At 43.1% G+C, this 17,662-nt stretch overlaps 1 protein-coding gene across 6 annotated transcripts in view; it reads left to right on the forward strand.

Annotated features, from left to right (window-relative positions):
* LOC140479741 (adhesion G protein-coupled receptor D2) overlaps window positions 1-17,662 on the forward strand; it is a 287,369-nt gene that overhangs the window by 57,510 nt on the left and 212,197 nt on the right. For all 6 annotated transcript variants that reach the window (XM_072573840.1, XM_072573839.1, XM_072573842.1 and 3 more), the window contains 6 exons: window positions 3,775-3,878; window positions 4,129-4,231; window positions 7,125-7,278; window positions 8,333-8,466; window positions 10,658-10,773; window positions 11,290-11,410. In XM_072573840.1, coding sequence (XP_072429941.1) covers window positions 3,775-3,878; window positions 4,129-4,231; window positions 7,125-7,278; window positions 8,333-8,466; window positions 10,658-10,773; window positions 11,290-11,410 — 732 coding nt within the window. The remainder of the gene's footprint in view (window positions 1-3,774; window positions 3,879-4,128; window positions 4,232-7,124; window positions 7,279-8,332; window positions 8,467-10,657; window positions 10,774-11,289; window positions 11,411-17,662) is intronic.

Below are 17,662 nucleotides of genomic sequence, written 5' to 3' on the forward strand. Positions count from 1 at the left end.
CAGTATGGCCAACAAATCTATCTTGTAGACATTCCACAAGTTCCTCTTCTTTGGACCTGCTACCAACCTGATTTTCCCAGTCCACCTGGATTATGAACTTCACTATGATTATTGTAAACAGTGCCTTTCTGACATATCTTTTGAATCCCCAGTTTATTTTCTGCCCCACATCCAGACTACTGCTAGGAGGCCTGTACGTTATTCCTTTAGGAGAGAGTGAGATGCTGGAGATGCTGGAGATCAGAGCTGAAAAATGTGTTGCTGAAAAAGCGCAGCAGGTCAGGCAGCATCCAAGGAGCAGGAGAATCGATGTTTCGGGTATAATCTTCATTCCTGAAGAAGGGCTTATGCCTGAAACGTCGATTCTCCTGCTCCTTGGAAGCTGCCTGACCTGCTGCGCTTTTCCAGCAACACATTTTTCAGCTCTGTACATTATTCCTGTTAGGGTCGTTTTTTGCAGTTCCTCAATTCTTCCCACATAGATTCTACCCCTTCTGACTCTATACATCGTGTGTAAGATGTGTAAAGGGATGTTTTTTGCACTTAGTCCAGTGTTAGTGTTGGCATATAGTGCATGCTGTAAGCTGTAAGGTTGTGGTTTTCTCTTGGACTCTATTTATGAGCATGGATGGAATTTTGGAAGCTCCGTTAGCATTGTTCATTGGTTATGTTTTCTTCACATCCTCTGGAAAATTTGACTTCCCATACATTTCTGCCCAGTGTGCTCTTGTAGCTTGCATATACCACAAAATGATGGACATTGTCTTGGTGGGTGAGACAAGCCCAGCTCCTGCAAGATTTGGATGTACTGCTTCATCACTTGACAGCTGTAATGGCTGTTTCACACCCAGACCCCTGCAGATACTGCTGGCCCGCTGCAATTGGTTTGTACTTGTGTGCTTCTTCTAACAGAGTGTCTAACCTAACTCCTTAGGTTTTCCAGAAGTGCCTTTCAGAAAGACTTACTCGGTGTAGAGGGAGTCAACAGTTCCATTAGCATTTAGCTGTGGAGAAATCATATTTTGCATTGGCACCTGTCTATGAAATAGTTGATCATTTCACCTGAATGTGGGTGGTGTGACATAAACTCAAACATGTGCATCTTGAATGGACAGTGTAGTGCTGAAAAAGCACAGCAGGTTAGGCAACATCCAAAGAGGAGGAGGAGGGGAATTGACATTTCGGGCATAAGTCCTTCATCAGGAATGATGAGGGGCTTATGCCTGAGACATCGATTCTCCTGATCCTCAGGTGCTGCCTGACCTGCTGTGCTTTTCCAGCACCACCCTCTCGACTCTGAGCTCCGGCATCTGCAGTCCTCACTTTCTCCATGTGCATCTTGAAGTTAACTTAAACTTTAAGTTGATCTTCCTAAATCTGAAAAGTCTCGCCAGGATCTTTACAGTCCAGGAATACTGGCAGACTTTCGTCATCTTCACCTTTCGGCGCCCAAAATGAGGATTCTTTTGACCGACTGGTGTTCTTTGCCAGTTGAGCTCAGCAGGTCTGGCAGCATTTGTGCAGAGAAATCAAAGTTAATGTTTCGGGTCCAATGACCCTTCCTCAGAATGCTGAGTCATAGGTGGCATTCATTGTTGATGTTATATGGACGTTTCTTACTTTAATGCTGTTTTGGAAAAAGAAAATGGGGAAAATGATTAACATTTTTAATGTAGAAAGCCCACATATATTAGTCTGCGTAACATATTATTATGGATGGTTAGATGGTTCTGAAGTCAGATATCTGAAATTTATTTGATTCACTAACTGTTTACAAGGTTAAGACATCACAAAACTGCATACACAGACTAGATTCTGTGCTTATTGCTATTACTGTACATTGCACCTGCATAATTGACTGACCGCATTGACTCAATTATTATTGTCTTAAAAGTGCAGGTCTAGTCTTTTTTTCATTTATTCATGGGAACGTGTGTTGCTGGCTGGGCCAGCATTTATTACCCATTCTTAGTTGCCCTTGAGAAGGCGCTGGTGGGCTGCCTTCTTGAACCGCTGCAGTCAATGTGCTGTAAGTAGATCCACAATGCCGGTCGGATGGGAATTCTTGAACGTTGATCCAAGAAAAGTGAAGGAACAGTGATAGATTTCCACATCAGGATGGAGACTGACCTGGAGGCAAATGTATCTGCTGCCCTTGTCCGTCTAGGTGCAAGCGGTTGTGGGTTTGGAAGATGCTGGCTAAGGATCTTTGGTCAGTTTCTGCAGTGCTTCTTGTAGACAGCAAGCACTACTGCTCCTGAGTGGGTATTTGTGAATTGTGGAGCTTTTGAAGTGGGCTGCTCTGTTCTGAATGGTGTCAAGCTTCCTGAGTGTTGTTGGAGCTGAATTCATCCAGGTAAGCGAGGGGTATTTCATCACACTCCGGACTTTTACCTTGTAGATGGTGGACAGGCTTTGGGAGTCAGGAGGTCAGTATTTCTAGTCTCTGATTTGTTCTTGTATTTATGTGGTGAGTCCAGCTAAGAATGTTGATAGCGATAACACAATTGAATATCAAAGGGTGGAGGTTAAGAGTGTCTCTTATTGGAGATGGTGATTGCCAGGCATATCTATGTCATACTACCACATTTTCTTGACTCATGTAGTTTTTACCTGCATGGTACACACACTTATGCATGTTTGGGTGGTACACCATTCTCTGGAGTTTGACAGGATTTGCGGAAGCTGTGTGAGTGGATTGAGGAGCTGTTTGGGAAATGTATCAGCAATGCTTGATCTATGATGGTGTAAAGTGTCCATGTGAAGCACGACCACCCCAACTCATCACTTGACCCAAACATCCTTTTCATTGGAGGCTGCAAGGCAAAATTGTGCAAAGATTGCATTAGTACTGCAGCATATATTTTATGTACTGCTGTATGGGCATAACTCTGTTAATTGTGCATATTGTAGAATGTAAAATGACAGTAAAGAATTATCTAATGTAATGGAATGGAATTCACTAAATCACCAGTTTCCAGCAACATATTGTTATAAAGTCATGGAGTCAAATAACATGGAAACAGACCCTTGCCAACCATAATCCTAAACAAAACTAGTGCCACCTGCCATGCTTGACCCATATCCTTCCAAATAGTTCTTATTCATGTACTTATCTAAATGTGTTTTAAACATTGTAACTGTACCCACACCCATCACTCCCTCTGGGAGTTCATTCCACACACGAACTACTTTATGTGTTAAAAAATGCTCCCATCTCTTTTTAAATCTTTTTATTATTAAAAGTACCTCCTAATATTGAAATCCCCCACCCTAGGGAAAAGAAACCTACCATGCACCTTATCTATACCCCTCATGATTTTACAAAGCTCGATAAAATCACTCCTCAACCTCCTACCGTCCAGTGAAAAATGTCCCAGCCAGTCCAGTCTGTCCTTATAACTCAAACCCTCCATTCCTGGCAACATCCCAGTAAATCTCTACTGACCCCTTTCCAGCTTAATAATAATATCCATCCTATAACAGGGTGACCAGACATAGTACTTCAGAAGATGCCTCACCAACATCCTGTACAACCTTAACATGAAGTCCCAACTCCTGTATTCAAAGGTCTGAGCAATGAAAGCAAGCATGCTAAATGCCTTCTTAACCACCTTATCTACATGTGATGCAGCTTCAAGGAATTATGTACCTGAACCGCTCAGTCTCTCTGTTCTACAACACTACCCAAGGCCCTACTTTTAATTACACAAGTTCTGCTCTTGTTTGTTTTACCAAATGCAACACCTAATGTTAGTCTAATATTTTACACAGTGGGGTTTGGAGACGGAGATAATCTTAAACAAGTTGACATTCATTGGATCTGGAGCCTCACTGTGTGCCCTTGTGGTTACCTTGACCCTTTTCACGGTACTGGAGTAAGTATTCTATTAAATCCGTTGCGTTATAGGTACATTGATAACTCCTGCTAAATTAAAGAACAATGTTTTAATGCATGTTACGAGAATGTTGAGGTGGCATGACATGGTCACGGCTAAAGTTCATGTTCCTTCACTCCCAGTAAGTTGTACGTTTTCTTGACAATGGCTGAGTTAGCAGATTAATGTTTCGACAGAGTAACAGAGAAGTGCAAACTGACTGAAGTTTTGACTTTACTTAAATCTCTAGTATTCCAAAATCTGACCGAACCTCCATTCACAAGAACCTGTTTGTAGCTCTGATTGCAGCCCAGGTGATACTACTGAGCAGTGACTCAGCAACAAATAGTGAGGTATGTATGTTACAGCCCTCTGTAATGCTCCAGCTTTCAGCTATCATAATATGTTTCTTGTGGTAGGAGATGCTATGTTACTTCACAGAAGTGTAACAATAAAAACTAGATGAGGTGGTCCAGGTAGCTGAGCAGCACAGTAATAACTATGAATGGAGGTCGAATGCTAGAATAGTATTGCCTTGCAGCTTGGTGCTTTGAAGTATACTCACTGAACCTCAACAGCCTGCCATGTTTCTCCCAGGTCCTCCTAGATGACCCACTATAGTTCAGCAGGGGAACTAAAATGTTAAAAATCTGAACCCTGACTCCAACTTGCCACTTCCAGTTTTAATAGAGACAGAAAGAGGAGTGGTTGACAATATTTAAATATTGTGAGCCTCATTGATATCCACCATTTGGAAACAACATTGATTTTGTAGTGTAATGATGACATATGAATGAGAAAGGATAATATCAATGGACTGTTTTACCTAAAGTATTTATTATTGGAAACAGAGAAGAAGACTTTGTATTGAAGTGTAGTAAGCAAAGTGTGCACAGTGAGATCCCAGAAACAGTGACAGATGTCAGAGGCAGGTTCTTTACGCAGAGAGTGGTAAGGGCGTGGAATGCCCTACCTGCTAATGTAGTCAACTCAGCCACATTAGGGAGATTTAAACAATCCTTAGATACGCACATGGATAATTTTGCGATAGTGTGGAGGTGGGGGGGGGGATTGGGGGGGGGGGGGGGCGAGTTGAGAATAGTTCACAGGTTGGCGCAACATCAAGGGCCAAAGGGCCTGTTCTGCGCTGTATTGTTCTATGTTCTAATAGCAACCAGCAGCTTGTTCACAAACAAAAACAGAAAAAGCTGGAAAAGCTCAGAAGGTCTGGTAGCATCTGTGGAGAGAGAAATGAAAGTTAACATTTTGGGTCCAGTGACCCTTCCTTAGAACGTAGCTCACCTGGACCTGAAACATTAACTCCAATTTGTCTCCACAAATGCTGCCAAACCAGTTGAGCTTGTCCAGCGATTTCTGTTTTAGTTTCTGATTTCCAGCACCCGCAGTTCCTGCAGTTTTAATTCAGCACTTTATTCAGTTCACTTGCTCGTGCAGGGGAAATGTTCACTACACTTCTTTGAAATAGCTCCAGGGAATCTTTTGTACTCAGCTGAGAAAGCAGATGGACTCCCAGCTTAATGTCTGCCCTGACGGGTGTTGAAAGGGATTTTCTTTGATTTCAAAGCAAGTGTAATTACTTTGTGTTTGCTTGGCATTGCATTCTGTGAAGGTGAGATGGTTCCTTTAAAAAGTACAACCAGAATGAAATCCATGACATTGTGCACGGCTCAGCCGTAAAAGGTGGGGGAGAAGGAGGTGCAAGATCAGGAAGATAAAGAAATCAATTGTGATGCGGTATTCAGCACCCAGATTTCTGCAACTTGAAGGTATGATTCCAGCCTAGTAATACCATTCCTCTGCTCTCAGTATCAAGGAAAGCAGAGTAGAGAGGATGAATAGCATGGAGGGGCCCATATCAGTACTAATGACAGAAGTAGAAAAAGGGGTGAGGTCCTGCTGATAGATTTATGGAGCAAGTAAGATATTTAATAAATTGGTAGTAACGTCCGAATTGTTTCTGTTGCCACGCATGAGTGATTATAAAAGTAGGAGCAAGTGAGTTGTAGCAGGAGTGATAATGCTGTCAAGTTGTAGTAGAGGAGCTGGTTTAAAGTTTCTTTTGGCAATAAGCACTTACAGTCATAGGGTCATAAAGATATACAGCGCGGAAGCACACCCTTTGGTCCAACTTGTCCATGCTGACCAGATATGAAAAATTAATCATGTCCCATTTTTCAGCGTTTGGCCCATATCCCTCTAAATCCCTCCTATTCATATACCCATCCAGATGCCTTTTAAGTTTTTTTTAGCTTACTTACAATGTGGAAACAGGCCCTTCGGTCCAACAAGTCCACACCGACCCTCCGAAGAGCAGCCCACCCAGATCCATTCCCCTACATTTACCCCTTCACCTAACACAATGGGTAATTTAGCATGGCCCATTCACCTAACTGCACATTTTTTGGACTGTGGCATGAAACCGGAGCACCTAGAGTAATGTGGGGAGAATGGGCAAACTTCACACAGACAGTTGCCTGAGGTGGGAATTGAACCCAGGTCCCTGGCGCTGTGAGGCAGCAGTGCTAACCATTGTGCCACCGTGCCACCCTGTTATAATTGTACCAGCCTCCACCCATTCCTATGGAAACTCATTCTATACACACACTATCCTCTGCTTGAAAATGTTGCCCCTTCGGTCTCTTATAAATCTTTCCCCTTTCACCTCAAACCCATGTCCTCTAGTTTGGACTCTGCTACCCCACGGAAAGGACCATGGCTATTTACCCTATTCATGCTCATGATTTTATCAGCCTCGATAAGGTCAACCCTCAGCCTCCGATGCTCCAGGGAAAACAGCCCCAGCCTGTTCAGCCTGTCCCTATAGCTCAAACCCTCCAATCCTGGCAACAACCTTGTACATCTTTGCTGAACCCTTTCAAGTTTCATAACATCTTTTCTATGGCAGGAAAGCAGAATTGCACACAGTATTTGAAAAATAGCCTAACCAATGTCCTGTACAGCCGCAACATGACCTCCCAATTCCTATACTCAGTGCTATGACCAATAAAGGAAAGCATACCAAACGCCTGCTTCACTATCCTATCTACCTGCAACTCTACTTTCAAGGAGCTATGGACCTGCACTCCAAGGTCTCTTTGTTCAGCAACATTCCCTAGGACCTTACCATTAAGCATGTAAGCCTTGTCCTGACATGCCTTTCCAAAATGTGGCACCTCACATTTATCATCACGAAACAGCTTATCTATTCCGTCTTTTTCTCTCCAGGCTGCCTGTACTGCTGTGACTGCCCTTCTGCACTTGTTCTTCATGGCTGCTTTTGCATGGATGATGGTGGAGGGATTGCTCCTCTGGAGTAAAGTGGTTACTGTCAATTTAAGTGAAGAACGGAGAATGAAATATTACTATCTAATAGGCTGGGGTAAGTTTTTGCGAAGATTCCACACAATATCTGTTGTTACTGTAGTTTCTAAACAACTTGTAATTCCTGTCTCTATTTGTTCAAATCTGCCTTCACTTGGTATATGGAGTGCATAAAAATAGGGCTGAGTTCAGCACAGCTTCGTTAAAGGGACACCTTGCCTGAGAAGTCTGTTAGGATTCTTTGAGAAGGCAACGAGCAGGTTAGACAAAGGAGAGCCAATGGACATGCTCTGTTTGGATTTCCAGTAAACCTATGACAAAGTGCCACACGGGAGGCTGGCAAATTAAAGTAAGAGCCCAAGGTATTCGGGGCAAGGTACAGGCATGGATAGAGGTTTGTCTGTCTGGCAGAAGGCAGAGAGTGGGGATAAATGGGTCTTTTTTCAGGATGGCGGCCAATGTCTTGTGGACTGTGTACAGAACATACAGGTTCATTGGCAGTTAGGAAGACAAATAGAGACGTACTACTGAGGCTGGAGAAGGCTCTGCTCAGACTGCATATAGAATATTGTGAGCTGTTTTGGACCCAGTATTTAAGGAAAGGTATGCTCGGAAGGGGTCTAGAGGAGGTTTACAAGAAAGATCCTAGGGATGAAGGCTTTGTCATATGAGGACTCTGTACTCAATGGAGTTTAGAATCTGGGGAATCTGACTGAAATTTACAGAAATACTGGGACACCTGGATAGAGTGGATGTGGAGAGGTTTTCACTAGGACTAGGACTGTGCAGTGACTAGGACTTGACGGCACAGCCTCTGAGCGAAGGGATGTCCATTTAGGATTGAGATGATGAGGAATTTCTTCAGCCAGCAGGTGGTTAATCTATGGAACCATTGCCACAGAGATTGATGGAGGCTATGTCATCGAGTGCATTTGAGACAGAGATAGATTGGTAAGGGGATCAAGGGTTATGGGAGAATACAGAATGGGGTTGAGAAACATCAACCATGATCAAATGGTGGAGCAGACCCGATGGGCAGAATGGCCTAATTCTGCTCCTATATCTTATGGTCTTGTGGTCTTATGAAACAATTGTTTGCCTTTCTGATCTAGGTCTCCCTGTCCTAATAGTGACCATCACACTGGCAGCAGCACATGACAAGTACATTTCAGACAGATACTGTTGGTTGAATGTTCACAATGGAGTGATTTGGGCCTTTGTTGGGCCAGTTATCTTCATCATTATGGTAAGAATGCAGTCATACTTAAATGTTTTAAATCTGCTAACTTCTAAGGCTAAAAATCTCAAATCAGTGCATGTAACAATTCATTGAATCATACGGTAACTACAGCACTGAAGAAGGCCATTCGGTCCATTGCTTCTTCTGTATAAGGACAACTCAGCCAGCCCCAAGCCCTTGTCTTTTTCTTTTCAGTCTTGTTTCTCTTCAGAGGAAATGGAATGATTATTTGAAAGCCACAGTTGAAGCTGACTCCACCACAAAATTCAGGCCTTGCATTCCAGATGCTAACCACTCGATGTTGGCAGCTGCAGTGTTTTTCCAGTTTTCTTCATCGAGACCTTCCCTAGTTTACATCTGGTACATGATGCTCACACACAATGTATTTATCGGAGATCATTCAGATTTGGCTTTGTGCTGTGAGACAGAGGATCATAGCGGCAGGCTCACCCTCGAACTACAGTGAACTAACAAAGCTCATACACATAATACTGCAATTCGATGGCTTTTGATTTTTTTTTCACAGGATTTGAGAATTGCAGGCAAGACCAATATTTGTTGCTTATCTTAATTACTCTTGAGAAGCTGGTGAGCTGCTGCCTTGAACGGCTGCCGTCTATCTAATGGACATTAAATTGAAGTTAACAAGTCTGTCCTCTCAGTTGGGTGTAAAAGATCTGCAAAGTATTTTTCAAAGAAGATCAGACGAATTCCCCTGGTGACCAGGCTAACATTTATCCTTCAACTAAACTCAAATAAAAATATTATCCAATTATTATCTCACTGTTGGTTCTGGGCCCTTGCTGTGTGCAAACCAGCTGCTAACTATTTTAAAATTACAATGGTAATCTGTACCACAAAAATATTTCAATGTCTCTTGAAGAATTTTGGGATGTGGAAGGCTTGATAGTGTTGGAAATCCTTCCTCTTCGTCCACTTCAAAAAGGAATGAGGAAAAATTAGTAAGGGATTTAGCTCCGTTCAGGAAGAATACATTTGTACATTCAGGCTTAATGAACCTTTCCACTGATATGTGGGGACAACTGTCCAGTGCATACCTACCCTTTGATAGACATGTCATGTTAAACACCACAGCATCTGAGGGATGTGGAAAATGTTTGAGTTAAATTAACTTCTAAGGAAGTATATGAAGTGCCTGGCTTTGACTGCACCTGTTACTGTCACTGGTTATAGTTACTCATTGGCTCAGTGTGTGAAGGTAGACTACTGTTTAGTTGCCCAGGTTACCTTTTCTCTCTGACTGTTGTCTAGTTAAAATATGCACACAAAGAACACATAAAAAGTTATTCCTAAGAGAGAAAGAAGAAAGGGCTGGTATTTATATTGCACCTTATCAGGTGCTCAGAGTGTCACAAATTACTTTTGAAATGCTGCCGTTGTTGCTCTGTTGGCAGCCAATATTGTACACAGCAAAGCCTCCAATCAAGGCTGAAAGAAACAATTAATCTGCTTTGGAATATGAGACAGGAATGTTGGCTGAAACCTGGGAAGAACACCCTGCCCCTTTCTGATTAGCAACATGGAATCTTTTAACGTTCCTCTGAATCACCAGGATATCTCATTAAACATGCGGGACCTCTGACACTGCTGCACTCTTTCAGTACTGCACTGAATTTCTGTGCCTATGTCCTGGAGTGGGGTCTGGGCCCACAGCATTCTGTCTTTGAAGGTTGGAATAATACCATCTGAGCATAGGTGAATTGGCAATGTCTATTTATATCATACATTATTCTCGTATTTGACAGACAGGAATATTTTAGATAGAATTGCCAACGTGTAAAGACATTTGACTGAAAATTGAGGTGCACCTACCATCAAATCTTCTGACTTAATCTCAGCGTCAACCCCTCCTCACATTGGCCATGAGTAGCTCATTTTTCAAGCACCACATTTTGTTAGTGTAACGCTCCTTCTTCACCGGTAGTTCTAGTGGGAGTAGGAGGGATGCTAGTGTTTTGGTCTTTGCAGGTTTAATTTACAAATATAGCATTTGCTCATGTTTGGAATACGAATGCGGTAGGACATCTAGTACTCTTTAAAATGGCTATTCAACTAGAAGTCAAAATAAAAATTGGCAATGCATGTATCTTAACTGAAATAAAAGGGGCTGCGTGCAAGATCATATTTAGGTTAACTTTCCATGACTTTGTAACAAATTCCTTTAATTGTTTCATAGGTGAACATATTTGTGCTCACACGTGTTGTACTGATCACTATGTCAACTGCCAAGCGCCGGGCCACCATGCTTGCTGTTAACAGCAGCCCCATCGAGCAAGCCTACGATCAGATTAGGTGAGAGATGTTATGCAGGTAAGCAGCCTCTGGAGGGCAGTATTGAATCATTTTGGGATTTCTCTTCAGGAGGGGAAAAAAAACTTAATTTCCTCTTTTTGTCAAATAAAAAGTAAAACATTGCTGCCAATGCTGGAAGTTTGAAACAAAGAAAAAATTGGATACATGAAGTAGTGAGTCATTTTCCATGGAACCAACTCATAGCTAACATTTTGGCCTTGCATCCTTTTACAGAGCCTTCTTTTCGATATTTGTCTTTTCCAAAAGGAATTGTGCAAATTATGCACCCATTTCCCACTTTTCTGTTTTGCTGTTCATATGGTCAACTTAAGTACAGTCGATACATCCCTGGGAGCAATGTTGTTTCTAAAATGACTATAATTACTTTGAATAGTTATGTTCTGTTGCAGTGGCAATTGGGTTGTCTGCGAGGAGTGAAGGTTGTGGTTTGCCTTGTGATAATAAGACCATGCTGTGCATTCTCTGCATAATACTGATGCCAGTGTTGTGTTGCAGGGCTGCCGTGAAAGCTGTGCTGGTGCTTTTGCCCATTCTCGGCCTCACATGGCTCTCTGGTGTCCTGGTTCCACTCTCTGTTGTCATGGCGTATATCTTTGTGATACTCAATTCCCTGCAGGTAAGTAGCAATCTCTTTTTTGATCCAGGTTTTCAATATGAGCAGCTCTTGTAAACAAATGCTTAGATCCTATTCCAACTGGGTTTCTTTTCTAAACGTCTGGAATCCCAGCTGAATCTCTGCCCATGTAGTTGACCCCTGTCTGATCTGCAATCCATTGCTCTGAAACTTTTCATATTCCAATGCAGGATATTGCATTGTCCATAGCATTCCACGACTGACAAAGATTAAATTGTCATATTTTACAGGCAAATTAATTCTGTACAGTAAAATGTGGAATATTTTGACACCTGTTTTTCAGTTAATTGGGAAGCGAATCTCATGATCTGAAGTATTTGTGTTTCGGGGTGAAGCTTTTGATTTATCTCATACAGCAGTTTTCTTTCTGGTAACTTGGCAGAAAACATACATTTAAATTATATGCAGTTGTGTTGATCTTTTGTTGACAAGTGTTTAGGAGATGACTCATACTCCAAGACATACACAGTAGTAGTTTACATTTGTTTTAGCACAAGCACAAGTAATTGTCTATTTAAAACACTGTATGCTTGACATAGATCAGTTGGCATTCTATCTACAGCTTTGTGTTTATCTACGATATTTCTATTCTATTTATACCCCTTATTTTCCCTGAAACTATCTTGACCTGCCTACTTAACAGTATTTAATACGTGTTAAGAGCAGATGAGGAAGAGGGGAATAGGGTCCCTCTTTCTCTTCCCTGCAACAAATCTTTTATGTTTACAATTCATTTCAGCACAAGGCTACAACTTCTTCTAATGAAAAGATAGCTAGCCAATATCTATATCAGTAAAGAGCTATTTACAAGTTTTTTTTTGAGTGAAAGAAAGAGCAGTTTTATTAAGCTAACCTCAGGGAAAATAATAGTGAGGTGATGTCAAACACTTGGAAGGATGCTGTGAAACTGGAAAGGATTCAGAAAAGCTTTACAAGGATCTTGCAGGGTTGGAGGATTTGAGCTATAAGGAGAGGCTCAGTAGGCTGGGACTGTTTTCCCTGAAGCGTTGAAGGCTGAAGGGTGACTTTATAGAGGTTTATAAAATCATGAGGGGCATGGATAGGGTAAATAGACAAGGGATGGGGCAGTCTAGAACTAGAGGGCATAGGTTTAGGGTGAGAGGGAAAAGATATAAAAAAGACCTAAGGGGCAATTTTTTCACACAGATAGTGGTGCGTGTCTTGAATGAGCTGCCAGAGGAAGTGGTGGAGGCTGGTACAATTACAGTATTTAAAAGGCATCTAGGTAAGTATATGAATAGGAAGGGTTTGGAGGGATATGGGCCAAGTGCTGGCAAATGGGACTAGATTAGGTTAGGATATCTGGTCAGCATGGACGAGTTGGACTGAAGGGTCTGTTTCCATGCTGTGTCTCTCGATGACTCAATGACCTGCTCAAAGTTACAAAATTAAAAAGAGAGAATGGCTGGTACAAATAGGAATGGAAAAGGCAGTCTTTTAGCCTATTTTTAAGCCTGTGAAGCCTTTACGACATGCTGCAAACCTACAAGCAGAATAGGTGCTCCAACATCAGCACTCACTCACAGTGTTCCGTCCAGCAAAAGGAACTGGCTACAGTCATTCAGCTGCACTGCACAGGCCATATTGTCTGCAGTCTGTTACAAAGTTTGCAAAACAAGCTGTCTCCTCCAAGCTGCTCCATGGCAGGCAGTTGCCAGGAAGATAGAGAAAATCCTCAAGGGTGTCCTCCAAATGTTCCTTGAACAAAACAGGATTATCCCCACCAATGTGTGAGAATCTCTTGCCCAAGACCACCCAAACTTGAGAAAGAAAAAGCATCTGTGACAGGAAGCAGTCCTCCTTGACATCCCCAACCAGCCCAGATGGAGGAAAAGCACAAACAGGGAAAGTGTATGAAAATCAGAGCATCTCGTGTCTCCAAGTCTTGCAACAATACCTGTCTCACCTACAACACAGTGTGTGTGGATCCAGCATTGGGCTATTTATTCACCCCAGGACCCACTACTTAGGAGTGGCAGGAAGTCATCCCCCATCTTGCGGGACTGCCTAAGAAGTCCAGGGACTGATTACATTGATTTGGCAAAGTCTGAGACATGACATGACTGGAATGCCCAGGTTTGGGATTCCTGTTATGAGTGCCCACTCACTCTGTGGAGCAAATGCCTACAAAGAAGACCGTGTCGCTTTCTATCTTCCTTCTCTCCTGCTCCCCGAATCAAAAGAAGACAGTGCACAGAGCAGTGGAGAATGTCTTCCCTGAGCAGGAAGGGTCAAAGATAACCGAAGGTGGATTTTAGTTGGTGTTGTACTTGTGATTTATGTTTTTTGCTGAGAGTTCACAGTAGCATTGAGGGGATTTGTCATTAGGCAGGCAGTGGGGCAGCACAAGGTGGACTGTATTGAGAAAAGCAAACAGGAAATTTGAAGTGCCAGTTGCAGTAACAAGGAGCTGAAACATAGTGATTCATTCAAGGGAGCTGAGTGAGGTTAAATTGTCCCATATAAACCTGGCTAGGATGGTTAGATATATCACTCTTTACATAGCGGGACAAGCAGAATTTCTCAGAGGGTGGAATGCCCAGAAAATCATTTGGGAAAAAGTGAGGACTGCAGATGCTGGAGATCAGAGCTGAAAAATGTGTTGCTGGAAAAGCGCAGCAGGTCAGGCAGCATCCAAGGAGCAGGAGAATCGATGTTTCAGGCATAAGCCATACTTTACATTTAGAATCCAGTTTTATTGGCACGTGTGCTCAAGCACAGGAGTGAAAAGTGCACATTGTCGCCACACATGGTGTCATCTGAGGTACAAAATAGCTTCAGTACAAAAATAGAGAAATAAAGAAAGTAACTAAAAGTTCTATGTTACAGTTCTTCATAGAATTAGGATATGGGTGGCCTTCCTTGTCAGCTGTGGTGCTTTCTTGAAACAACAATGCTGACTAAAAGTGGCCCTGAAGCACCTGTTAGCTTATGTACATTGTACGGTTTCTGCTTTTCTGTCGCATTTGGCTCTCAAAGTAACTTTCTGCAGGAAGATTTGGTTAACAGTGCAGCAGGCCTGCCCAGAGAATACAAATAAACTTCCTATGGGGTAATTAAGTGATTCAACTCTTATTTGAATTTATGTCTGTTGTTCGTTGTACTAGATGTTCATGCGTGTAATACATTATATCCAAGCTCCTGTAAACAGATAATGGAAGCAAAGCAAATTTACAGGCAATAAATTTTTATGTGTTCTTGTTGCTGAATCAGTTTTCACTTAATGTTATGATATTGCAATAATTGAAAAGGTATCAAACTTCTTTCAGGAGATTTTTTTACACTGAGGATCAATATTGCAATCAAATGAGGTTTATTAATATTTAAATTGCCACTGGCCAGGAGAAAATCAGCACAACTGTGCATTGGTGTGCTATTGGTCACCAACTGTTTTTCACTCTTCCACATGCGGCTGCACTCAACTTACACTTTTGAAAAAATGCAAAAATGTTTTAGCGGCTAACTTACTGTGATTGAAAATGTCCTGGCTGAGCCAGCAGTATCCCACCTCAGAGGCCACGCAGGATGGCTGTTGAAATACAATTTATACGGCACGTGATGGCGTACTCGCTGCAGTTCAATTCTCTGACAGATGTGTGAAATCCTTGTCTTTCTGCTTCAGTGTATAGTTAGCTTGCTCAGAACTGAGAGGGATAGCAGCCACACTAGCCATGTGTAGTTCTTCATGTGGGCTGGGGGGCAGCTAGCAAGCCCCAGCAGCGGTTGGTTTATCTGTTGAATCCTCAACACCGTGGCTTCTCCTTGGTGTCTCCTCGCATTGAAGGAGCTGAGACGGGAACCAGAGTTCAGGGGAAAATCAAAGCGTAGAGTGCGATCTTCTGCTGTTGCTGGTGGGCAATGCGTTGAACTAGGCAGAGAGGTGGTGTATCATCGAATCTCCACAGTGCGGAAACTGGCCATTCGGCCCAACAACGACCCTCCGAAGAGCATCCCAGCCAGACCCATTCCCCTACTCTTATCCCTGTAAGCCTGTATATCTTGTGGCTAATATACCTAGCCTACACATTGCTGAACACTATGGGCAATGTAGCACAGCCAATCCTAACTTGCACATCTTTGGACTGTGGAAGGAAACCACAGCATCTGGCAGAAACCCAGGCAGACACTGGGAGAACATGCAAACTCTAGACAGACAGTCACCCAAGGGTGGATTTGAACCTGGGTGTCTGCTGCTGTGAGGCAGCAGTCCTAACCACTGAGCCACTGTGCTGCCCTGTGTACCCAAATCCCTCTGTCTCCTTGTCGTCACTGAAATTAGGTTCAGGAGAGGGAGGCCCCTGGTTAATTGTTCAGCCCCGCTGCCAGTGAAAGGTCAGTGAAAGGCTCCAGCCTGTTGCTCTTATGATTAACCCCAAATGCAACTTGTCATGTGGCATGTCTGACATGGGTAGCTTGACAGTGATCTGAGCAGTGAAGGTCTTTTGGTCAAAGACATCTCCCTGCCTGATCAGGGGACTGGACATCGGCAGGGGAGATGTCTACTGTGAGTGACTCCCCGCTCTTTCTTCTGAACTGCTATGACCTCAAGCCCTAGAAGTCCCTTGGTTTACCTCTGGGTCCTCTTCCATCCTGGGCCCTGTTCAGGCAGGAGCCTCAGCCACCTTTGGTGGCGCCCTCCTGAGGGCCAGAGCTGCTGGCTTCTGATTGGCTAACAGGTCTTGCTGGCTCGGGGATTGGAATTCCAGGCAAAGGCCTGTGCGGAGCCTCACCACCATTAGGTGGTATGGGCCTTGCTTGGACAAGCCTCTTCCCTTGGCTGACGAGTGTCCTGCCATCTTAGGGCAGCACAGTGGCTCAGTGGTTAGCACTGCCACCGCACAGCACCAGAGACCTGGGTTCAATTCCCACCTCAGGCAACTGTCTGTGTGGAGTTTGCACATTCTCCTGTGTCTGCATAGGTTTCCTCCGGGTGCTCTGGTTTCCTCCCACAATCTGAAGGTGTGCAGGTTAGGTGATCTGGCCGTGGGAAATTGCCCATAGTGTTCAGGGATCTGTGGGTTAGATACATTAGTCAGGGGTAAATGTAGGGGAATGGGTCTTGGTGAGTTACTCTTCAGAGGGTTGGTGTGGACCTGTTGGGCCACTGTAGTGAGGGGGACTGATACTATTCTCTGCAGCAAAGGACTAGTGTCCGGAAACTTGGGTTTCCTGCCCAGTGCCCAAGTTCAGGACATCTGCTCAGAGCTTGAGAAGGAATTCCTGTGGGAGTGGGAGGATCCGGTAACCATGGTTTGTATGTTTATGAACAATATGGGCAGGACAACAAAGGAGCTCCTGTATAGTCAGTCTCAGGAGTTAACCGCACCAAGGTAATAAGCAGAACCTTAAAGGATTATTAATGAACTATGTGCAAATTAGCCAAGTGCGATTAAACTAACAGAAATGAATGCATGACATAGACTTTGAGGTTGTATTAGAAGTGGGTTCTGGTTTGCGGAGCACTGCCAATAGTTCCAGTAGAAATTGAGGAGATGTATCAGTGGGATGGTCTCTGCCAGTTCTGAGTTGGGACCAGTGTGCTCGTGAGTTGCAAAACCACAAAAATGGAAAGGATTTTTACCTCAGTCATGGGTCAGTTCATCAAATTTGGGAAGGTGAGGGAAATCAAACTGTAGGGACAAGGCAAGAGAATAATGTGGGAAATGATAAAACAAACACGATAGGTTAGAGTACACATATAAGGTAAATTAACAGATGAAGGTTTGAGGTTACAAAATGAGTTAGAGGACAAACTAATGACTCTGCTCTGAATGCACATGGCATTCAAACCAAAACTGATGGTACAAATAGAAATGAATATGTGGATTAGATAGCCATTGCAGAGATGTGACTGCAGGATGACTTGGTTTGGGACCTGAATATTGACTCATACGTGACATTTTGAAAGGTCAGTCCCTGCATAGGATTCCTCAATTTATGGTGGTTTCAGGCAGGATATCCCCAACATGCCAAGCTGCTGGATGAGAAAGGATAACTGCATCTTTTCTGCTTTCATCTGCCCCTTGTTTGGTTGCAGCAAGGTTAATTTGAGAAAGATCCCTGCCTTTGTGGAGACATTTCTCCTGGATCAAATGAGTTTATGTTTTAAAGGAGCCATTTTAACCAGGCTTTCTTGAGGTAACAGAAGAGTGACTTTATTGATTTACTAAGCACAAGATGAAATAATAACACAACACAAACACCAATTAGGAA

The sequence above is a fragment of the Chiloscyllium punctatum genome, chromosome 7 (genome assembly GCF_047496795.1).
Source record: "Chiloscyllium punctatum isolate Juve2018m chromosome 7, sChiPun1.3, whole genome shotgun sequence".
NCBI lineage: Eukaryota > Metazoa > Chordata > Chondrichthyes > Orectolobiformes > Hemiscylliidae > Chiloscyllium > Chiloscyllium punctatum.